Source organism: Procambarus clarkii, chromosome 15, assembly GCF_040958095.1.
Source record: "Procambarus clarkii isolate CNS0578487 chromosome 15, FALCON_Pclarkii_2.0, whole genome shotgun sequence".
Taxonomy (NCBI): Eukaryota; Metazoa; Arthropoda; class Malacostraca; order Decapoda; family Cambaridae; genus Procambarus; species Procambarus clarkii.
The window spans coordinates 44,715,923-44,741,290 of record NC_091164.1 but is presented as its reverse complement, the minus strand read 5'-3'; the positions used below and the strand labels follow the sequence as shown (position 1 = coordinate 44,741,290).

The following is a 25,368-nucleotide window of genomic DNA, read 5'->3' as shown; positions in this document are numbered from 1 at the left end:
GGAATTTCCTTAAGTACTTTCGTATATTAATACATCTTCAGAAGGAGTCTTCTGAAGACGTAATACTCCTTCTGAAGATGTATTAATATACGAAAGTACTTAAGGAAATTCCTGTTTCATTTTTCCTCCGTGGTCTGACATTGTCATATATATATATATGTCGTACCTAATAGCCAGAATGCACTTCTCAGCCTACTATGCAAGGCCCGATTTGCCTAATAAGCCAAGTTTTCTTGAAATAATTGTTTTTCGACTACCTAACCTACCTAACCTAACCTAACCTAACTTTTTCGGCTACCTAACCTAACCTAACCTATAAAGATAGGTTAGGTTAGGTTAGGTAGGGTTGGTTAGGTTCGGTCATATATCTACGTTAATTTTAACTCCAATAAAAAAAATTGACCTCATACATAATGAAATGGGTAGGTTGATCATTTCATAAGAAAAAAATTTGAAAAAAATATATTATTTCAGGAAAACTTGGCTTATTAGGCAAATCGGGCCTTGCATAGTAGGCCAAAAAGTGAGTTCTGGCTACTAGGTACGACATATATAAATATATATATATATATATATATATATATATATATATATATATATATATATATATATATATATATATATATATATTTATATATATACATATATATATATATATATATTTTTTTTTTTTTTTTGAGATATATACAAGTGTTGTTACATTCTTGTACAGCCACTAGTACGCGTAGCGTTTCGGGCAGGTCCCTGGAATACGATCCCCTGCCGCGAAGAATCGTTTTTTCATCCAAGTACACATTTTACTGTTGCGTTAAACAGAGGCTACAGTTAAGGAATTGCGCCCAGTAAATCCTCCCCGGCCAGGATACGAACCCATGACATAGCGCTCGCGGAACGCCAGGCGAGTGTCTTACCACTAAACCACGGAGACTGTTATATATATATATATATAATCCAGGAGCAGGGAGCAACCTTAGGCCTCATTCTCAATGCATCCAAATGTGAAATAATCTCCCGCAACCCAGACATCACTGGGCAAATACAAAATGTTCTTCCAGACATTCTCGTTGTCGAGCCACCGGACTGCACTCTCCTGGGTGCCCCCATTGGCCCACGAGCAATCGAGGAGGTCCTGGTTGCAAAAATCACTGACCTAAAGAGAATGCAGGACAGGATTGACAAGACTGATGCCCATGATGCTCTCTTTCTCCTTACAAGATGCCTGTCTCTCCCTAAGTTGACCTACTTTCTGAGATGTTCTCCATCCTACAGCAGCCCTAAGTTAAATGTGTATGACACCCTTCTGAGGTCCATGCTGGTGAAAGTCCTGAACCTGCCATTGGACGACTCTCAGTGGGAGCAAGCAACCCTTCCTGTAAGACTCGGCGGCCTTGGTGTCCGCACAGCCTCCCAAATTGCTCTACCAGCCTTCCTTTCCTCCTCTCATGCATCGCACGACCTCATCAGAGATATTTTACCTGCAACCCTGAGAGATTCAGCAGGAATACACGATCCTGCTTTCACTGAATGTTCAAATCAGTGGGATGTTCTTGCAGCCCCAGCAACCATTATAGAGCCAACAAAACAACACAAACAGTCCGGCTGGGACCACCCTCTAGTGGAAAAAGTAGCTGATGCCATGCTCAGCGTCGCAACATCAGACAAGTAGAAAGCCCGCCTCAGAGCAGTGCGTGCCCCCCATGCAGGAGACTTCCTCCTGGCAGTACCCATGTCAGCAATGGGCACGCGCCTAGATCCAGAATCCCTTCGTGTAGCAGTGGCCCTCCGCCTTGGTGCCCCAATTCACACTGAATACAAGTGTATTTGCAACTGGGTGGAAGCAGACCAATACGGACTGCATGGGTTGCATTGCGGAAGCACAAAGGGCTGGCATGCAAGACACAACGAGGTCAATGACATCATCAAGAGAAGCCTCGTCTCAGCTGGGTGCCCAGCGGAGAGAGAACCTCGCATCCTAGGGGTCCAAAACCCGGATTTCCCCGCACTTCGCCCTGATGGCATCACCATATACCCATGGAAGGAGGGTAGACAGTTGGTGTGGGACTACACATGTGTATCCACCCTGGCTGACACCTATGTACACTTCGGAGCTGATTAAGCAGGTGGGGCGGCCAACGACAGGGAAACAGCAAAATCACTCAAGTACAGGCGACTGGAAGGTCAATACCTCTTTGTTCCCATAGCGTCTGAGACGCATGGCCCCTGGGGCAAGAGTGCCTTGGGATTTCTCAAGGAATTGGGTTCCAAGCTCATTGACGTCACCAGAGACCCAAGGGCTTCCAGTTTTTTATTTCAGCGTCTCAGTGTGGCGATCCAGAGGGGAAATGCTTGCTGCGTCCTCGGTTCCTGTCCAGAAGCGGAGGAGCTTCAAGAGATCCATAACCTTTAGGCATTTGTCTTGTATGTTTTGTAACCTTTAAATACACAATAAAGGAAAAAAAAAAAAAAAAAGGGAAGGGGGTGGTAAAAAAAAAATATATATATATATATATATATATATATATATATATATATATATATATTTATATATATATATTTATATATATATATATTATAAAAATATATATATATATATATATATATATATATATATATATATATATATATATATATATATATATATATATATATATATATATATATATATATATATATATATATATATTTTTTTACCACCCCCTTCCCTTTTTTTTTTTTTCCTTTATTGTGTATTTAAAAGTTACAAAACATACAAGACAAATGCCTAAAGGTTATGGATCTCTTGAAGCTCCTCCGCTTCTGGACAGGAACCGAGGACGCAGCAAGCATTTCCCCTCTGGATCGCCACACTGAGACGCTGAAATAAAAAACTGGAAGCCCTTGGGTCTCTGGTGACGTCAATGAGCTTGGAACCCAATTCCTTGAGAAATCCCAAGGCACTCTTGCACTCTTAATATATATATATATATATATATATATATATATATATATATATATATATATATATATATATATATATATATATATATATATATGTATATGTATATATATATATATATATATATATATATATATATATATATATATATATTATTAAATATGACCGAAAAAGTAAGATTAATAATTCTAACACGAATTTTTTCAATCTTTCGTACATTTCTTTTCACTGTTGGAGGTAAATCAAAAATCAATTCTCCAAAATTCATTTTTATTTCTAGTCTGACGCGACACAAGCGCGTTTCGTAAAACTTATTACATTTTCAAAGACTTTAGACTAAAAGACTTTAGACAAAGACTTTAGACAAGGACTAAATTGCCCTCTTGGGAACTGTAAGCTCCAAAAAACCCAGTATATAGGCAAGACAACAACATCTCTTTCTAGGCGTTTAACGATGCATATATACGAAACACGCTCGTGTCGCGTCAGACTAGAAATAAAAATGAATTTTGGAGAGTTGATTTTTTATTTACCTCCAACAGTGAAAAGAAATGTACGAAAGATTGAAAAAATTCGTGTTAGAATTATTAATCTTACTTTTTCGGTCATATTTAATAATATATGTCTACAGGAAAGACTGCTACCAAAATATACTAATATATATATATATATATATATATATATATATATATATATATATATATATATATATATATATATATATATATATATATATATATATATATATATATATATATATATATATATATATATATATATATATATATATATATATATATATATATTTATATTTATATATATATATATATATATTTATATATATATATATATATATATATTTATATATATATATATATATATATATTTATATATATATATATATATATATATTTATATATATATATATATATATATATATATATATATATATATATATATATATATATATTTATATATATATATATATATATTTATATATATATATATATATATATATATATATATATATATATATATATATATATATATATATATATATATATGTCGTACCTAGTAGCCAGAACGCACTTCTCAGCCTACTATGCAAGGCCCGATTTGCCTAATAAGCCAAGTTTTCATGAATTAATATATTTTCTCTAATTTTTTTCTTATGAAATGATAAAGCTACCCATTTCATTATGTATGAGGTCAATTTTTTTTTATTGGAGTTAAAATTAACGTAGATATATGACCGAACCTAACCAACCCTACCTAACCTAACCTAACCTATCTTTATAGGTTAGGTTAGGTTAGGTAGCCGAAAAAGTTAGGATAGGTTAGGTTAGGTAGGTTAGGTAGTCGAAAAACAAATAATTCATGAAAACTTGGCTTATTAGGCAAATTGGGCCTTGCATAATAGGCTGAGCTGAGAAGTGCGTTCTGGCTACTAGGTACGACATATATATATATATATATATATGTCGTACCTAGTAGCCAGAACGTACTTCTCAGCCTACTATGCAAGGCCCGATTTGCCTAATAAGCCAAGTTTTCCTGAATTAATATATTTTCTCTAATTTTTTTCTTATGAAATGATAAAGCTACCCATTTCATTATGTATGAGGTCAATTTTTTTTTATTGGAGTTAAAATTAACGTAGATATATGACCGAACCTAACCAACCCTACCTAACCTAACCTAACCTATCTTTATAGGTTAGGTTCGGTTAGGTAGCCGAAAAAGTTAGGTTAGGTTAGGTTAGGTAGGTTAGGTATTCGAAAAACAATTAATTCCTGAAAACTTGGCTTATTAGGCAAATCGGGCCTTGTATAGTAGGCTGAGAAGTGCGTTCTGGCTACTAGGTACGATATATATATATATATATATATATATATATATATATATATATATATGTCGTACCTAGTAGCCAGAATGCACTTCTTGGCCTACTATGCAAGGCCCGATTTGCCTAATAAGCCAAGTTTTCATGAATTAATTGTTTTTCGAATACCTAACCTACCCAACCTAACCTAACCTAACTTTTTCGGCTACCTAACCTAACCTAACCTATAAAGATAGGTTAGGTTAGGTTAGGTAGGGTTGGTTAGGTTCGGTCATATATCTACGTTAATTTTAACTCCAATAAAAAAAAATTGACCTCATACATAATGAAATGGGTAGCTTTGTCATTTGATAAGAAAAAAATTAGAGAAAATATATTAATTCAGGAACACTTGGCTTATTAGGCAAATCGGGCCTTGCATAGTAAGCCAAAAAGTGCGTTCTGGCTACTAGGTACGACATATATATATATATATATATATATATATATATATATATATAACTGAAAACTCACACCCCAGAAGTGACTCGAACCCATACTCCCAGGTGCAACACAACTGGTATGTACAAGACGCCTTAATCCACTTGACCATCACGACCGGACAAAATGAGGTGATAGCCGAGGCTATTTGAACCACCCCACCGCCGACACTCGGATAGTAATCTTGGGCATAGCATTTTACCAAATCACCTCATTCTTTGGGGCACACGTGAGGAACACAAATGCGAACAAGCCTGAATGGTCCCCAGGACAATATGCAACTGAAAACTCACACCCCAGAAGTGACTCGAACCCATACTCCCAGGTGCAACACAACTGGTATGTACAAGACGCCTTAATCCACTTGACCATCACGACCGGACAAAATGAGGTGATAGCCGAGGCTATTTGAACCACCCCACCGCCGGCACTCGGATAGTAATCTTGGGCATAGCATTTTACCAAATCACCTCATTCTTTGGGGCACACGTGAGGAACACACGTGAGGATAGCCTCGGCTATCACCTCATTTTGTCCGGCCGTGATGGTCAAGTGGATTAAGGCGTCTTGTACATACCAGTTGTGTTGCACCTGGGAGTATGGGTTCGAGTCACTTCTGGGGTGTGAGTTTTCAGTTGCATATTGTCCTGGGGACCATTCAGGCTTGTTCGCATTTGTGTTCCTCACGTGTGCCCCAAAGAATGAGGTGATTTGGTAAAATGCTATGCCCAAGATTACTATCCGAGTGCCGGCGGTGGGGTGGTTCAAATAGCCTCGGCTATCACCTCATTTTGTCCGGTCGTGATGGTCAAGTGGATTAAGGCGTCTTGTACATACCAGTTGTGTTGCACCTGGGAGTATGGGTTCGAGTCACTTCTGGGGTGTGAGTTTTCAGTTGCATATTGTCCTGGGGACCATTCAGGCTTGTTCGCATTTGTGTTCCTCACGTGTGCCCCAAAGAATGAGGTGATTTGGTAAAATGCTATGCCCAAGATTACTATCCGAGTGCCGGCGGTGGGGTGGTTCAAATAGCCTCGGCTATCACCTCATTTTGTCCGGTCGTGATGGTCAAGTGGATTAAGGCGTCTTGTACATACCAGTTGTGTTTCACCTGGGAGTATGGGTTCGAGTCACTTCTGGGGTGTGAGTTTTCAGTTGCATATTGTCCTGGGGACCATTCAGGCTTGTTCGCATATATATATATATATATATATATATATATATATATATATATATATATATATATATATATATATATATATATATATATATATATATATAATATAATATTAAATATGACCGAAAAAGTAAGATTAATAATTCTAACACGAATTTTCTCGATCTTTTTAATGTTTCTTTTCACTGTTGATGGTAATTGAAAAATCAATTCTCCAAAATTCATTTTTATTTCTAGTCTGACGCGACACTTGAGAGCGTTTCATAAAACTTATTACATTTTCAAAGACTTTAGTTTACACACACACAACTAACTGAATAGAGCTTAAACATCTTCGATTTTTTATACCTGCATTTGGGTGAGGTGATATGTTACAACAGTTTTGGATGAGGTGGAAACAAACTTTCAACACAAGACAGAACACGAAATAATGGGTATTGAAGGTAAGAATGGAAGTAATTGCAGAGGGCCTATTGGCCCATATTTCTTGATGCTTCTATATTGGAGCGGAGTCTTGAAGTGGGTAGAATATAGTTGTGCATTATTTGGCTGTTGATTGCTGGTGTTGACTTCTTGATGTCTAGTGCCTCGCAGATGTCAAGCCGCCTGCTATCGCTGCATCTATCGATGATTTCTGTGTTGTTTGCTAAGATTTCTCTGGTGATGGTTTGGTTGTGGGAAGAGATTATATGTTCCTTAATGGAGCCCTGTTGCTTATGCATCGTTAAACGCCTGGAAAGAGATGTTGTTGTCTTGCCTATATACTGAGTTTTTTTAGGCTTACAGTCCCCAAGAGGGCATTTGAAGGCATAGACGACGTTGGTCTCTTTTAAAGCGTTCTTCTTTGTGTCTGGAGAGTTTCTCATGAGTAGGCTGGCCGTTTTTTTGGTTGCATAGTAAATCGTCAGTTGTATCTTCTGATTTTTGTCTGTACGGATAACGTTTCTATTAACAATATCTTTCAGGACCCTTTCCTCCGTTTTATGAGTCTGTGGAAAAGAAGTTCCTGTAAAATAGTCTAATAGGGGGTATAGGTGTTATGTTAGTTGTCTCTTCAGAGGTTGCATGGCGTTTCACTTTCCTTCTTATGATGTCTTCAACGAAACCATTGGAGAAGCCATTGTTGACTAGGACCTGCCTTACCCTACAGAGTTCTTCGTCGACTTGCTTCCATCCTGAGCTGTGGCTGAGAGCACGGTCGACATAAGCGTTAACAACACTCCTCTTGTACCTGTCTGGGCAGTCACTGTTGGCATTGAGGCACATTCCTATGTTTGTTTCCTTAGTGTAGACTGCAGTGTGGAAACCTCCGCTCCTTTCCATGACTGTTACATCTAGAAAGGGCAGCTTCCCATCCTTCTCCATCTTGTAAGTGAAACGCCACACAGAATTCTGCTCAAATGCCTCCTTCAGCTCCTGCAGATGTCTAACATCAGGTACCTGTGTAAAAAGGTCGTCAACATACCTGCAGTATATGGCGGGTTTCAAGTTCATGTCGACTAAGACTTTTTGCTCGATGGTACCCATGTAGAAGTTCGCAAACAGGACACCTAGGGGAGAACCCATGGCGACCCTATCTACTTGCTTATACATGTGCCCATCCGGGCTCAAGAAGGGTTCCCCTTTAGTACAAGCTTGGAGTAGTTTCTTTAGAATGTCAAGAGGAGTACTGGCCGGATCACGAAACACTCTGTCCGCTATCATCCCGGTTGTTTCATCCACAGGTACGTTGGTAAACAGTGATTCGACGTCCAACGAGGCTCTTATTCCTGTGGCCCGTGTTCCCCGCAGTAAGTCAACAAATTCCTTTGGAGACATCAGGCTGAAGGCGCAGAGGACATAAGGAGTCAGCATGCCGTTGAGTCGTTTCGCCAGTCTGTACGTGGGTGTGGGTATCTGGCTGATGATTGGCCGAAGTGGGAAACCCACTTCGGGTATGTACAAGTTGGATCCCTTTTTAAGCCTCAATATAGCACGTCAAAACAATATAGCAATCATTTAACACGCATGGCACTTGGAGATATTAATAGGAGCTGCCTCGTATGGGCCAATAGGCCTTCTGCAGTTACCTTCTTTCTTATAATTCCTTTCCTCCACTTATTTTTGGTGGTCAGGAGATCTGCCCAGGCGGATATAAAGGTCTGATCAGCAATGTTTTCTTATCTTCATTCTACTTTTCTCTGATGAAGGGGAATTAGCCGAAAACGCGTTAAGCATTTTCTATTTTTCACATGTGGTTATTCTGCATACTTGGTTCAGTGTTTTTGTGATCATTGTTGCATATATATATATATATATATATATATATATATATATATATATATATATATATATATATATATATATATATATATATATATATATATATATATATATATATATGTCGTACCTAGTAGCCAGAACGCACTTCTCAGCCAACTATGCAAGGCTCGATTTGCCTAATAAGCCAAGTTTTCATGAATTAATGGTTTTTCGACTACCTAACCTACCTAACCTAACCTAACCTAACTTTTTCGGCTTCCTAACCTAATCTAACCTATAAAGGTAGGTTAGGTTAGGTTAGGTAGGGTTGGTTAGGTTCGGTCATATATCTACGTTAATTTTAACTCCAATAAAAAAAAATTGACCTCATACATAATGAAATGGGTAGCTTTATCATTTCATAAGAAAAAAAATAGAGAAAATATATTAATTCATGAAAACTTGGCTTATTAGGCAAATCGGGCCTTGCATAGTAGGCTGAGAAGTGCGTTCTGGCTACTAAGTACGACATATATATATATATATATATATATATATATATATATACATATATATATATATATATATATATATATATATATATATATATATATATATATATATATATATATATATATATATGCGAACAAGCCTGAATGGTCCCCAGGACTATATGCGACTGAAAACTCACACCCCAGAAGTGACTCGAACCCATACTGTCAGGAGCAACGCAACTGGTATCTACAGGACGCCTTAATTCGCTTGACCATCACGACCGGACATAAGGCAGTGATAGCTGAAGCTATTTGAACCACTTTCCCGCCGGCACTCGGATGGTAATCTTGGGCATAGCATTTTATCAAACCGCCTCATTCTTCTGGGCACACGTGAGGAACACAAATGTGAACAAGCCTGAATGGTCCCCAGGACTATATGCGACTGAAAACTCACACCCAGAAGTGACTCGAACCCATACTGTCAGGAGCAACACAACTGGCATCTACAGGACGCCTTAATCCGCTTGACCGTCACGACCGGACATAAGGAAGTGATAGCTGAAGCTATTTGAACCACTTCCCCGCCGGCACTCGGATGGTAATCTTGGGCATAGCATTTTATCAAATCACCTCATTCTTCTGGGCACACGTGAGGAACACAAATGCGAACAAGCCTGAATGGTCCCCAGGACTATATGCGACTGAAAACTCGCACCCCAAAAGTGACTCAAACCCATACTGTTAGGAGCAACGCAACTGGTATCTACAGGACGCCTTAATCCGCTCGACCATCACGACCGGACATAAGGAAGTGATAGCCAAAGCTATTTGAACCACTTCCCCGTCGGCACTCGTATGGTAAACTTGGGCATAGCATTTTATCAATTCACCTCATTCTTCTGGGCACATGTGAGGAGCGCAAATGCGAACAAGCCTGAATGGTCCTCAGGACTATATGCGACTGAAAACTCACACCCCAGAAGTGACTCGAACCCATACTGCCAGGAGCAATGCAACTGGTATCTACAGGACGCCTTAATCCGCTTGACCATCACGACCGGACATAAGGAAGTGATAGCCGAAGCTATTTGAACCACTTCCCCGCCGGCACTCGGATGGTAATCTTGGGCATAGCATTTTATCAAATCACCTCATTCTTATGCCCAAAATTACCATCCGAGTGTGTCTGTGTCTGTATAAACAATAATCTGTGTCCTCTTGTTTTTGTAGTTGCTGGTTTCAGTAATTCTTCTTTGTCAATTTGATCGATTCCTGTTAGTAATCTGTATGTGGTGATCATACCACCTATTTTTCGTCTATCTTCTAGTTGTAGCATGTTTAATGGTTCTAGTCTCTCTTCATAATTCATGTTTTTCTATTTCGGAAGCCATTTTGTAAGAAGCCTTTGCACCTTTTCCAGTTTATGTGTCTCATGAGTATGGGCCCCATACAGCTGCTTCATAATCCGATTTCGGTCTCACAAAAGTCATGAACAGTTTCTTTTTAGTATTATACCAACCATGTCATTAAAAACAAGTCTGAACCCGGAAAACGACGCATACGCTCCTCTCACAATGTTCTGTATGTGTTTTCTCCGGTGACAGTTTAATATCTAAAACCACCAATAGAACTCGTTCTTTATTAGAGTTTTTAATTCCTTTCCACATGTGTGTGTGTGTGTGTATTCATTTATTTGTACTCCCCTATTTGTCCTTATTGGATTGAGCTCTAGCTCTTGGAAGATAAAGCGCGGGCCACGGGGATGCGAGTCTCTCTGGATGTGGAGCCGCTGTTTACCAACGTGCCTGTGGAGGAAACAATCTGGATGATGATGGACAGAGTGTATCATGATTCGGCTTGTATCCCCTCTAGACATAGTAAAGAGCATGCTGAGGAAGTTAATCGAAACTTGCACAAAAGGGACACCATTCTTGAGTCCCGATTGACACATGTATAAACAGGTGAATGGAGTCGCCATGGGTTCTTTCCTCGGAGAATTATAACATGGGTACCATAGAGCAGAGGGTCTTTACTGGACAGTACCCACCTTCCCCAACATAAGGTATAGGTTGAAGCCCTCGATGGCACACCAGGTGAAGGTGACACTAGGATAACTGGACAATACCCACCTTCCCCAACATAAGGTATAGGTTGAAGCCCTCGATGGCGCACCAGGTGAAGGTGGCGAGGAACAAGTAGTGAAGAAGGGCGGCCACCACTGTGCAGAGGACGGGGCTGTGAGTGGCGTCCAGCCCACACAGCAACACCAGCTCCGCGGCGCACAAACACGCATACAGGTGGATGTGGATCTTACTCATGCCTTGGCCACTGTGTTTCTTCGCCGGAGTTTAGGAGAGAAAACCGGTGTTACTAAATCATTTTAATTCTAAGTCATAAAAAAACTAAATAAAAACGCACGGAGACTTCCTTACACCACAATGATGGAAGGCTCATTCTCCGGAGCTCTTACCTAAGCCCAAAAGTCTTACCTAATGACATAAAGCACGTATATTGGCTTATGTTTGGGGCGCCCATTTAGCTGGTTGCTCATTTATTTAGAAAAATTGGTAAAAAGAGACAGAATTTGAAAAACGCAAGGCAATTGACACTGTATAATCCCTTCCTTGTTGACTACCACATTTTGTTTACAGTCAAAAAGTCAAATAAGGACACAACTAAATCACTTATCATATGTGACTTGAATTACATAATCAACCTGGATATATATAGGAAGCAAAAATAGAGGACAGATGTACCGTTCAATTCTAAAATTCGACCGATGAAACCTTTTTACATGAGCTTCTTAGCCAGGCGACGAGAGTGAGAGTTGACGATAACCCATAAGAACTAAACCTCGACTCCACATGGATAAAAAAAGAAACATTTCTGATTATTAAACTGTTTTTTGGAAGAGAGACCATATTTACTGTGATAATACCATGCGTTGTTAAGTGTGACACTGTGGCAGAGGAAGGTAGAGTGTGAAACTGTGGCAGAGGAAGGTAGAGTGTGACACTGTGGCAGAAGAACATAGAGTGTGACACTGTGGCAGAGGAAGGTAGAGTGTGAAACTGTGGCAGAGGAAGGTAGAGTGTGACACTGTGGCAGAAGAACATAGAGTGTGACACTGTGGCAGAGGAAGGTAGAGTGTGAAACTGTGGCAGAGGAAGGTAGAGTGTGACACTGTGGCAGAAGAACATAGAGTGTGACACTGTGGCAGAGGAAGGTAGAGTGTGACACTGTGGCAGAGGAAGGTAGTGTGTGACACTGTGGCAGAGGAAGGTAGAGTGTGACACTGTGGCAGAGGAAGGTAGAGTGTGACACTGTGACAGAGGAAGGTAGTGTGTGACACTGTGGCAGAGGAAGGTAGAGTGTGACACTGTGGCAGAGGAAGGTAGAGTGTGACACTGTGACAGAGGAAGGTAGAGTGTGAAACTGTGGCAGAGGAAGGTAGAGTGTGACACTGTGGCAGAGGAAGGTAGAGTGTGACCCTGTGGCAGAGGAAGGTAGAGTGTGACACTGTGACAGAGGAAGGTAGAGTGTGACACTGTGGCAGAGGAAGGTAGAGTGTGACACTGTGACAGAGGAAGGTAGAGTGTGACACTGTGGCAGAGGAAGGTAGAGTGTGACACTGTGGCAGAGGAAGGTAGAGTGTGACACTGTGGCAGAGGAAGGTAGAGTGTGACACTGTGACAGAAGAACATAGAGTGTGACACTGTGGCAGAGGAAGGTAGAGTGTGACACTGTGGCAGAGGAAGGTAGAGTGTGACACTGTGGCAGAAGAACATAGAGTGTGACACTGTGGCAGAGGAAGGTAGAGTGTGACACTGTGGCAGAGGAAGGTAGAGTGTGACACTGTGACAGAGGAAGGTAGAGTGTGACACTGTGGCAGAGGAAGGTAGAGTGTGACACTGTGGCAGAGGAAGGTAGAGTGTGACACTGTGACAGAGGAAGGTAGAGTGTGACACTGTGACAGAGGAAGGTAGAGTGTGACACTGTGACAGAGGAAGGTAGAGTGTGACACTGTGACAGAGGAAGGTAGTGTGTGACACTGTGGCAGAGGAAGGTAGAGTGTGACACTGTGACAGAGGAAGGTAGTGTGTGACACTGTGGCAGAGGAAGGTAGAGTGTGACACTGTGACAGAGGAAGGTAGAGTGTGACACTGTGGCAGAGGAAGGTAGTGTGTGACACTGTGGCAGAGGAAGGTAGAGTGTGACACTATGACAGAGGAAGGTAGAGTGTGACACTGTGGCAGAGGAAGGTAGAGTGTGACACTGTGGCAGAGGAAGGTAGAGTGTGACACTGTGGCAGTGTGTGACACTGTGGCAGTGTGTGACACTGTGGTAGAGTGTGCCACTGTGGCAGAGGAAGTTAGAGTGTGACACTGTGACAGAGGAAGGTAGAGTGTGACACTGTGGCAGTGTGTGACTCTGTGGCAGTGTGTGACACTGTGGTAGAGTGTGACACTGTGGTAGAGTGTGACACTGTGGTAGAGTGTGATACTGTGGCAGAGGAAGGTAGAGTGTGACACTGTGGTAGAGTGTGACACTGTGGTAGAGTGTGATACTGTGGCAGAGGAAGGTAGAGTGTGACACTGTGGTAGAGTGTGACACTGTGGTAGAGTGTGATACTAAGGCAGTGAAAGGTAGAGTGTGACACTGTGGTAGAGTGTGATACTGTGGCAGAGGAAGGTAGTGTGTGACACTGTGGCAGAGGAAGATAAAGTGTGACACTGTAGCAGAGGAAGATAGTGTGTGACAGTGTGGTAGAGGAAGATAGTGTGTGACAGTGTGCCAGAGGAAGTTAGAGTGTGACACTGTGGCAGAGGAAGATAGTGTGTGACACTGTGGCAGAGGAAGATAGTGTGTGACACTGTGGCAGAGGAAGATAGTGTGTGACAGTGTGCCAGAGGAAGTTAGAGTGTGACACTGTGGCAGAGGAAGATAAAGTGTGACACTGTGGCAGAGGAAGATAAAGTGTGACACTGTGGCAGAGGAAGGTAGTGTGTGATACTGTGGCAGAGGAAGATAAAGTGTGACACTGTGGCAGAGGAAGATAAAGTGTGACACTGTGGCAGAGGAAGATAGTGTGTGACACTGTGGCAGAGGAAGATAGTGTGTGACAGTGTGCCAGAGGAAGATAAAGTGTGACACAGTGGCAGAGGAAGATAGTGTGTGACACTGTGGCAGAGGAAGATAGTGTGTGACAGTGTGCCAGAGGAAGTTAGAGTGTGACACTGTGGCAGAGGAAGTTAGAGTGTGACACTGTGGCAGAGGAAGATAGTGTGTGACACTGTGGCAGAGGAAGATAGTGTGTGACAGTGTGCCAGATGAAGATAAAGTGTGACACAGTGGCAGAGGAAGGTAGTGTGTGACACTGTGACAGAGGAAGGTAGTGTGTGACACAGTGGCAGAGGAAGGTAGTGTGTGACACTGTGGCAGAGGAAGGTAGTGTGTGACACTGTGACAGAGGAAGGTAGAGTGTGACACTGTGGCAGAGGAAGGTAGAGTGTGACACTGTGGCAGAGGAAGGTAGTGTGTGACACTGTGACAGAGGAAGGTAGTGTGTGACACTGTGACAGAGGAAGGTAGAGTGTGACACTGTGGCAGAGGAAGGTAGTGTGTGACACTGTGACAGAGGAAGGTAGAGTGTGACACTGTGGCAGAGGAAGGTAGTGTGTGACACTGTGACAGAGGAAGGTAGAGTGTGACACTGCGGCAGAGGAAGATAAAGTGTGACACTGTGGCAGAGGAAGATAAAGTGTGACACTGTGGCAGAGGAAGATAGTGTGTGACACTGTGGCAGAGGAAGATAGTGTGTGACTCTATGGCAGAGGAAGATAGTGTGTGACAGTGTGCCAGAGGAAGATAAAGTGTGACACAGTGGCAGAGGAAGGTAGAGTGTGACACAGTGGCAGAGGAAGGTAGAGTGTGACACTGTGGCAGAGGAAGATAGTGTGTGACAGTGTGCCAGAGGAAGATAAAGTGTGACACAGTGGCAGAGGAAGGTAGAGTGTGACACAGTGGCAGAGGAAGGTAGTGTGTGGCACTGTGACAGAGGAAGTTAGAGTGTGACAGTGGAAGACACGAGGGGAGAGAGTAACAGTGGATGACACGAGGGGAGAGAGTAACAGTGGATGACACGAGGGGATAGAACTCAAAACTGAAGAAGCATTTCATAGATAATGAGTGGGATCATGGCCTTGAGAGAACTGATGTCAATGTATTTCATGCTAAGGTTCAGTAGATATGAGCAGAGATAAATCAGTTGTATGTACTAAAGAATCGAGAGAGAGACAAGATATGAAATGTGGATTTAACATGGCATCCTGCAAAACTACTAAGAAAATTACAACCTAAGAATTGTAACAGGAAATGACAAACACCCGAATTGTGGCAGCGATTCAAACAGGCTTGAAGTAAGTATACTAGAACGAAAAGGACAGATGAATAAAAATTTGGGAATGGGAGAATGACCTGTCTTAAGCTCTCAGCATCAATAGGCAAGGGCATTCGTGGTGTTTGTAAAGGTAAAGGCTTTGATCTCATCAAGACGAACACATAGGACACAGCATACTTCAAGACACAGCAGACGTGAGAATATATTTATTTTATCCACAACCTCATCAAGGGGGTCTAAACAGAAAGAAAGCAGTGACACCAGGTGAGGTATCTTCCTAGGTTTTGAGGGAATGTGCTGCTGAACCCAGCAATTTACACACACACACACACACACACACACACACACACACACACACACACACACACACACACACACACACACACACACACACACATACACACACACACACACACGAGGGAAACTATGAGGAGATGAATAAATTCCTATGGGATATACATTGGGACACAGAACTCGGAACCAAGTCCGTACAAGACATGATGGACTATGTCACCCAAAAATGTCAGGAGGTTGTAAGCAGGTTTGTCCCAGCCCGACAGGAAAAAACAGAGAAGCAAAGGAAGAATCCGTGGTTTAATAAGGTATGTATGAAAGCAAAGGAGCTGAACAAAAGGGCATGGAGGAACTTCCGTAATAACAGAACACCAGAAAGTAGAGAAAGATACCAGAGAACCAGGAACGAGTATGTTAGTGTGAGAAGAGCAACTGAGAAAAGGTATGAAAATGATATAGCTAATAAAGCCAAGACCGAACCTAAGCTACTACACAGTCACATCAGGAGGAAGACAACAGTGAAGGAACAGGTGATGAAACTTAGGGTGGGCGAGGACAGGTACACAAAGAATGACAAAGAGGTGTGTGAAGAATTCAACAAAAGGTTCCAGGAGGTCTTTACAATAGAACAGGGAGAAGTCACGGCGCTAGGAGAGGTGGCAGAAAACCAGGTGACCTTGGAAAGGTTCGAAATTACAAGAGATGAGGTCAAGAAGCACCTATTGGAGCTGGATGTGAGAAAAGCTGTTGGGCCGGATGGAATCTCACCATGGGTATTGAAAGAGTGTGCAGGAGCACTTTGCTTGCCACTCTCCATAGTGTATAGTAGGTCACTGGAAACGGGAGACCTACCAGAAGTATGGAAAACTGCTAATGTAGTACCAATATTTAAGAAGGGTGACAGACAAGAGGCACTGAACTACAGGCCAGTGTTCTTAACTTGTATACCATGCAAGGTGATGGAGAAGATTGTGAGGAAAAACCTAGTAACACATCTGGAGAGAAGAGACTTCGTGACAACCCATCAACATGGGTTCAGGGAGGGTAAATCTTGCCTTACAGGCTTGATAGAATTCTATGATCAGGTGACAAAGTTTAAGCAAGAAAGAGAAGAATGGGCGGACTGCATTTTTTTGGACTGTCGGAAAGCCTTTGACACAGTACCCCATAAAAGGTTGATGCATAAGCTGGAGAAACAGGCAGGAGTAACTGGTAGGGCGGTCCAGTGGATAAGGGAGTACCTAAGAAATAGGAAGCAGAGAGTTATAGTGAGGGGTGAGACCTCAGAATAGCGTGAAATCACCTGTGGAGTCCCACAGGGCTCTTTGATTGGACCTATCCTGTTTCTGATATACGTAAATGATCTCCCAGAGGGTATAGACTCACTCCTCTCAATGTTTGCTGACGACGCCAAAATTATGAGAAGGATTAAGACAGAGGAGGACAGCTTGAGGCTTCAAGAAGACTTGGACAAGCTGCAGGAATGGTCGAACAAATGGATGTTAGAGTTTAACCCAAGCAAATGTAGTGTAATGAAGATAGGGGTAGGAAGCAGGAGACCAGATACAAGGTATCACTTGGGAGATGAAATACTTCAAGAGTCAGAGAGAGGGAAAGACCTGGGGGTTGATATCACGCCAGACCTGTCCCCTGAAGCTCATATCAAGAGGATAACATCAGCAGCATATGCCAGGTTGGCTAACATAAGAACGGCCTTTAGAAACTTGTGTAAGGAATCTTTCAGAACGTTATATACCACATATATCAGACCAATCCTGGAGTATGCGGCTCCAGCATGGAGTCCATATCTAGTCAAGCATAAGACTAAACTGGAAAAGGTTCAAAGGTTTGCCACCAGACTAGTACCCGAGCTGAGAGGTATGAGCTACGAGGAGAGACTACAGGAATTGAACCTCACTTCGTTGGAAGACAGAAGAGTTAGGGAGGACATGATCACCACATTCAAGATTCTCAAGGGAATCGACAGGGTTGATAAAGACAGGCTATTTAACACAAGGGGCACATGCACTAGGGGACTCAGGTGGAAACTGAGTGCCCAAATGAGCCACAGAAATATTAGAAAGAACTTTTTTAGTGTCAGAGTGGTTGACAAATGGAATGCATTAGGAAGCAATGTGGTGGAGGCTGACTCCATACACAGTTTCAAGTGTAGATATGATAGAGCCCAATAGGCTCAGGAACCTGTACACCTGTTGATTGACGGTTGAGAGGCGGGACCAAAGAGCCAGAGCTCAACCCCCGCAAGCACAACTAGGTGAGTACACACACACACAATCTGTACACCTGTTGATTGACGGTTGAGAGGCGGGACCAAAGAGCCAGAGCTCAACCCCCGCAAGCACAACTAGGTAAGTACACACACACAAAAGGGGAACCCAAAACCAGCATCCCAGCATCACCAGAGGGGAGGGCAAAACCACCACCCTCCTCTGCATAGAAACCCTCCCTTCCCCCTCACCCTACCTGCCCCCACCCCACCCCCCCCCCTCCCCCACCCCATTCTGACCCTGTCACCCCTCCGCCATTCCCATCATGTCCCCCCCTCCCGCCTTTCCCCCCCCCCTGTCCCACCCTCCCCCTTCATCCCATACCCTCCCTATCCCTCCTCCCCCTCATCCCGTATCCTCCATGCCCCCCCTATCTCCTTAACTCACACCCTACCTGTCCCCCTTTCCCTTAACCCCCCCCCCCCAAAATCCTCTGAGACCCTGCAAACCACCTCACAGATCTTCTCACCCACGGAACAACTTCCCACACCAGCAGAATGCTCGCCAAGAAAGGGACAAGGAAATGAACAGAAGAAAGTGAGCTTCAAGGCAATGTACACTAACATAGATGGGATTACAAAAAAAACAAGTGAACTCGGAGAATGGGCACTAGAAGAAAACCCAGACATAATAGCACTCACAGAAACAAAGCTAACGAATACCATAACAAACCATAACAAACCATAACAAACGCAGGGTTTCCACAAGGCTACTATATAGTGAGGAAAGAGAGAGAAGGGAGAGGAGGTAGTGTAGCTTTGCTAATAAGAGAAGGTTGGAGTTTTGAAGAGATGGTAATTCAGAATTGTGAAGGTTTCAGTGACTACATATCAGGCACCATAGCAACTGGAGGACAGAAAATTATAGTAGTAGTCATATATAACCCCCCACAGAACGACAGAAGACCCAGACAGGAATATGATAGAAGCAACTTGGCCACCATCTATATAATAGAGAGAGCAGCTTCTGTGGCTAGCAGGAACGGATCCAGACTACTAATCATGGAAGACTTCATCCATGGGAAGATAGATTGTGGGAACAAAGACCCACATGGAAGCCCAGACACATGGAGAGCTAAGATGCTGGATGTGGCAACAAGAAACTTTCTAAGTCAAAACGTCAAGGGTCCGACAAGAATGAGAGGAGGGGATGAACCAGCCATGCTTGATCTGATATTTACCCTAAATGAGTCGGATATGAGGGAAGTTAAGTTGGAAGCCCCCTTGGGAATGAGTGATCATAGTGTATTGAGCTTTGAGTACCTGGTTGAGCTAGGAATTATCACCCCCAAAAACGAACTGGGAAACAAAGGGCTGGCGTACCGAAAGGGAAACTATGAAGAGATGAATAAATTCCTATGGGATATACATTGGGACACAGAACTCAAAACCAAGTCCGTACAAGACATGATGGACTATGTCACCCAAAAGTGTCAGGAGGCTGTAAGCAGGTTTGTTCCAGCCCAACAGGAAAAACAGAGAAGCAAAAGAAGAATCCGTGGTTTAATAGAGAATGTATGAAAGCAAAAAAGCTGAACAAAAGGGCATGGAGGAACTTCCGTAATAACAGAACACCAGAAAGTAGAGAGATACCAGAGAACCAGGAACAAGTATGTTAGTGTGAGAAGAGCAGCTGAGAAAAGGTATGAAAACGATATAGCTAATAAAGGCAAGACCGAACCAAAGCTACTACACAGTCACATCAGGAGGAAGACAACAATGAAGGAACAGGTGATGAAACTTAGGATGGGTGAGGACAGGTACACAGAGAATGACATAGACGTGTGTGAAGAACTCAACAAAAGGTTCCAGGAGGTCTTTACAATAGAACAGGGAGAAGTCACGGCGCTAGGAGAGGTGGCAGCAAACCAGGTGATCTTGGAAAGGTTCGAAATTACAAGGGATGAGGTCAAGAAGCGCCTATTGGAGTTGAATGTATGAAAAGCTGTTGGGCCGGACGAAATCTCACCATGGGTATTGAGAGAGTGTGCAGGAGTACTTTGCATACCACTCTCCGTAGTGTATAGTAGATCACTGGAAACGGGAGACCTACCAGAAATATGGAAGACTGCTAATGTAGTACCAATATACAAAAAGGGTGACAGAAAAGAGGGACTGAACTACAGGCCAGTGTCCTTAACTTGTATACCATGCAAGGTGATGGAGAAGATTGTGAGGAAAAACCTAGTAACACATCTGGAGAGAAGAGACTTCGTGACATCCCATCAACATGGGTTCAGGGAGGGTTAAATCTTGCCTTACAGGCTTGATAGACTTCAACGATCAGGTGACAAAGATTAAGCAAGAAAGAGAAAGATGGGCGGACTGCATTTTTTTGGATTGTCGGAAAGCCTTTGACACAGTACCCCATAAAAGGTTGATGCATAAGCTGGAGAAACAGGCAGGAGTAACTGGTAGAGCGCTCCAGTGGATAAGGGAGTACCTAAGCAATAGGAAGCAGAGAGTTACAATGAGGGGTGAGACCTCCGATTGGTGTGAAGTCACCAGTGGAGTCCCACAGGGCTCTGTACTCGGTCCTATCTTGTTTCTGATATATGTAAATGATCTTCCGGAGGGTAATGATTCATTTCTCTCAATGTTTGCGGACGATGCCAAAATTATGAGAAGGATTAAAACAGACGAGGACTGTTTGAGTCTTCAAGAAGACCTAGACAAGCTGAAGGAATGGTCGAACAAATGGTTGTTAGAGTTTAACCCAACCAAATGTAATGTAATGAAGATAGGTGTAGGGGGCAGGAGGCCGGATACAAGGTATCATCTGGGAGAGGAAATTCTTCAGGAGTCAGAGAAAGAAACAAGACTTGAGGGTTGATATCACGCCAGACCTGTCTCCTGCAGCACATATCAAGAGGATAACATCAGTGGCATATGCCAGGCTGGCCAACATACGAACGGCATTCAGAAACTTGTGTAAAGAATCATTCAGAACTTTGTATACCACATATGCCAGGCCAATCCTGGAGTATGCAGTCCCAGCATGGAGTCCATATCTAGTCAAGGATAAGACTAAGCTGGAAAAGGTTCAAAGGTTTGCCACCAGACTAATACCCAAGCTGAGAGGTATGAGTTACGAGGAGAGACTACGGGAATTAAACCTCACTTCTCTGGAAGACAGAAGAGTTAGGGGGGACATGATCACCACATTCAAGATTCTGAAGGGAATTGATAGGGTAGATAAAGACAGGCTATTTAACACAAGGGGCACATGCACAAGGGGACACAGGTGAAAACTGAGTGCCCAAATGAGCCATAGAGATATTAGAAAGAACTTTTTTAGTGACAGAGTGGTTAACAAATGGAATGCATTAGGAAGTGATGTGGTGGAGGCTGACTCCATACACAGTTTCAAGTGTAGAGCTGAGTTTTATAAAACTGTAATATCAATATAGCTATACGGTAAGTACTAATTGTAATTAAGAAGCAATACAATTATTATCTTCAAAAACTAAGACGGTTAGGTCAGGTTGTGGTTTTCTATTCATTTTTTTGGGTAAACTCAAATATTCACAATATATTTGACAGTACGATTTAATACTAAGTGAAAATAAGTACAATTCCTAACTGCTATGAATAGTTCATAATTGCACTTATTTGTCTCCTTACATTTACCACCCCATTTTTGGAGGACGGGCTGCTAGGTGAGTACACACACACACACAACACACACAACATACACCGAGTTGTGTTGTGACCGTCGCGTTAGATGGACGTTGGGTTGGGAGCTCCTGGGTCCCTAGGGGAGTGGGAGGGATAATCTGGCTACTTCGAAGAGAAAAAGTGTATATGAGTGAATGAAAAAAACTTGGATTTTGACTAAAACCATAAGGTAGTGAAGAAAAACAGTAGAGATAGCGTAATTTAAAATAGTTGTTGATCGCATTGTGGTAGTGGAAAGAGTGGAGCAGACCTTACACTGAATGTGAGACCTCACAGCCTCAATCTGTGACCTACGGTGACCTCACCCCAGCGGCAACCCTTACTACACCACGTGGGGAGACGCTTGGAGACTCACTCACCTATAGTGTTAGCAGGTCGGTAAGGTACTTGGAACCCCTGTGGGTAAGGATGGTTATAGCAATGACCAGGTCAGGAAGGGCGTCTAGGTCCAGCAGTATTATGATTGAAGAAGGTGATAGGTTTGTGGAGAAGATGATTGAGAACTTTGTAGAGAAGAGGGATGTTTGGATAGATGATCTAATCCAGGGGATTAAAAGTGAAATCTTTAATAAGATACAGAACGAGGTTCAGAGACAAAAACGTGAGTTTATGGACCATATTCAAGAAGAAATCAGAAAGAACAGGGCAGAATGGGAAAGTGAAATAACTAGGCTGACAACTGAATTTGGCAGGAATGAGGGAAGCATGGCAAGGCAAGGGGGAGTTGTGAGTGTGGGAGGGGTGGGGTCAGCCAGAGGGGGGGAGGCGACCAACATGACCCTTCACTGCGAAGGAGGTCAATCATAATCCATGGATTACTTGAAGCAAAGGCATCATCGAGGCAGGACAGGATGGATATTGAAGATTTTGGGTTACGGGGGATCTTGAGAGATATCAGAGCCGAGAAGAAATGAGGTGGGAATCCACCGCCGCATTGGGACTTATAACTGTAACAAGAAACGATCTGTCCTGGTACTAATCCACTAACGAAGAGGCAGTGGATTACATACTGCAACACAAACACTTACTCAGAGGTAGTGGAAACTATGACAACGTGTATATTGACAAATACATGACAAAAGACAAACAAATAGCCCACAGGGCAAGCTGACCTCCACGAAACACCTCTTCTTATTCAGGTGTAGTTACCCACCCCAGTGCTAAGCCCTCCCTGTCCCTACTTATCTCCCCAACTGTTGGAAATTTCCAACACTAACACACTACCATTGTATTATAATACATCATTATTATATACTAATTACATTAGTTATAAATTTCACTAACAGTAGTGTTAACATAAATTAATATTTCTTTATCTGAGCCTATTGCTAATATTCTCATGACATCGAGAGGCAGGATTGCGTCAGATAATGTCCATCTAAACATATTTTTTTCCAATATGTTAGAGAATTGAATGTGGTTCTCTAAAATTATCAGTATTACGTACAATAATTAACTACGGATAATATAACTCCCAATAATCCAAAACCGAGAGTTATTAACTGAAATTATTATCAAGTAGCAGTTTTATCTGTTATGTATGAATGCTATGGAGGATATAAAATTTCTCTCCATTTCTCGATTAACACCATTTAACGAAAATATGATATTATTTAATTCCCAATAATTGCAACCCGGTTCTCATTAACGCATTACATCAGTAATTACACGGAAAAAAATTATCCGTGATTAGTAATTTCTGTTGTGAATGCGAGAGACGAGTTGAGGGAGGGCGGAGAGATGCCGCTATTCGCCATGCTTCGTTGCTAGAGACGCCAACAATCACATCGTGCATCCCGGGAGAGTCAATTGCCATCAATACTACGTTAGGCCCTTGCATTTAATCGGCGCAGGAGCGTGCAATTGATCCAGTAGCAATCTAGGATTGCTTCGGTGGACAACCAGCAGGTTAAGTGCCTTAGTATTGTTTATATTGAGTACTCTTTATATCCTTGTACTGTGCACTGTCCATCGTTATGCTACGCGACCTCCCCAAACAATAAGTACGTCCATAAGGAATTAAATTTATTCATTTTATGGCATAGTGAGGATACTAGATAGTAGGTGTAAACAATTAGTATATTCAGTTGAAATTTCAGCTTGTGTTGTAAGCGGTCGTGGTCCTCATGTTCCCAAGCCATGGTTGAACTCACGTGTTGCAGGAAGTAGCAGATGACACCATTGCACCTCTACCTCTCTTTTCACTATTACAGCTAAGCAGCTGAAACCTTTTCTATTATTTCTTTGATTGAGAAAATTCTAGATCAGTCGAAGAGATTTAGTTTATTTGATTTGAGATATCTAACGTAATATGTTAGCCTCATTAAGGTCAAATGAGAATAATTGCTTGGTTAATCAACATATAATCTCTTTACCATTAATCTACTTATCTAATGTTTCTTAATAGTATTTAGTAGAATTACTAATTTTTTTCGAGGAAGAACCAGCCTCAATGAAGCGTACTGGGAGTAGATTACTTCTGGTATTAACCCCCAATTTTGTGAAGGACGGAAAGTTTATTCTCGAACATTAATATATTATACAGCCCATAAAAGTTAAAAGAATAATCATTAATAGTTTCCTATCCATAGGCACTGGTGTTTCAGTCCTTATCATTTAACTTTATCTGTTTCCCTTTTCAGTCAAAATAGGGTGGTCCTTCGATTAATTTAAATTAATCTATTAATTAAATTTCAATCAATTAATAGAGAGTAACCTTTCTTCCCAACACAAAAATATGGTCCTTTGAACCGGATGTATTACAATTAATACCATAATCATAACTAATTACTGTGTGTAGTAATCTAGGCTAACCACATTTTATTAATTGTGCCTACCGGCAGAGTACGACCTAGGCTAACCTAATACACACCAATTTGTTTGCTGCTTATACCTCATGTATAAAGTAGCACTAGTGGGACACAGTTAATTACCCACAAAACTCAGACCTATACCTCACACTGAGGTAAGAATCTTCAGGTCACCAGGAGCAACAGCTCATAACTTACATTCAATTTACAGCCAGATCATACAGGCAAAACCTGGCAAGAGAAGGTGTACACCCGTCAGGTGAGTCTAGGTCACATGTAGTTGACAAGTTGGTCAACACAATCAACCACCATAAAAGGCTGTGGCTAGCAAGCCAAAATTAAATGTACATATTTGTATTTTCAACTGTGTGTGCAAGTGCACATTTATATAAACTATAAAATCTAAAAAAAACAAAAACACAGCACAACTATATATTTACATTATTGCACCATAAATTAATCTATGCCAACCTTTATTAGGTAAGGAATTTAGGCTGAGTTTTGCACAAGTGCAGACTAAATAAATTAGTAGTTTCTTAGGTAGAAATTCTTACAACTAGTCTTGGACTAGTCAGTAGTGCATACATTACTCATTCTTGTGGTGACCCTACCAAGGGTGGGATTCAAACTTTATAGTAACTCTGATTAGAGTATATGCATTATAATTAATTTGTGTATCCATTATTTGTGTGTATGAATTTTGAGTGCTGCTGAATGATCACTATA

General features: G+C 41.8%; 1 protein-coding gene across 1 annotated transcript in view; it reads right to left on the bottom strand.

The window, feature by feature from the left end:
- LOC123752140 (adhesion G protein-coupled receptor L4) overlaps positions 1-25,368 on the bottom strand; it is a 406,311-nt gene that overhangs the window by 51,742 nt on the left and 329,201 nt on the right. Inside the window, exon 16 of the mRNA XM_069325025.1 lies at positions 11,303-11,509. Coding sequence (XP_069181126.1) covers positions 11,303-11,509 — 207 coding nt within the window. The remainder of the gene's footprint in view (positions 1-11,302; positions 11,510-25,368) is intronic.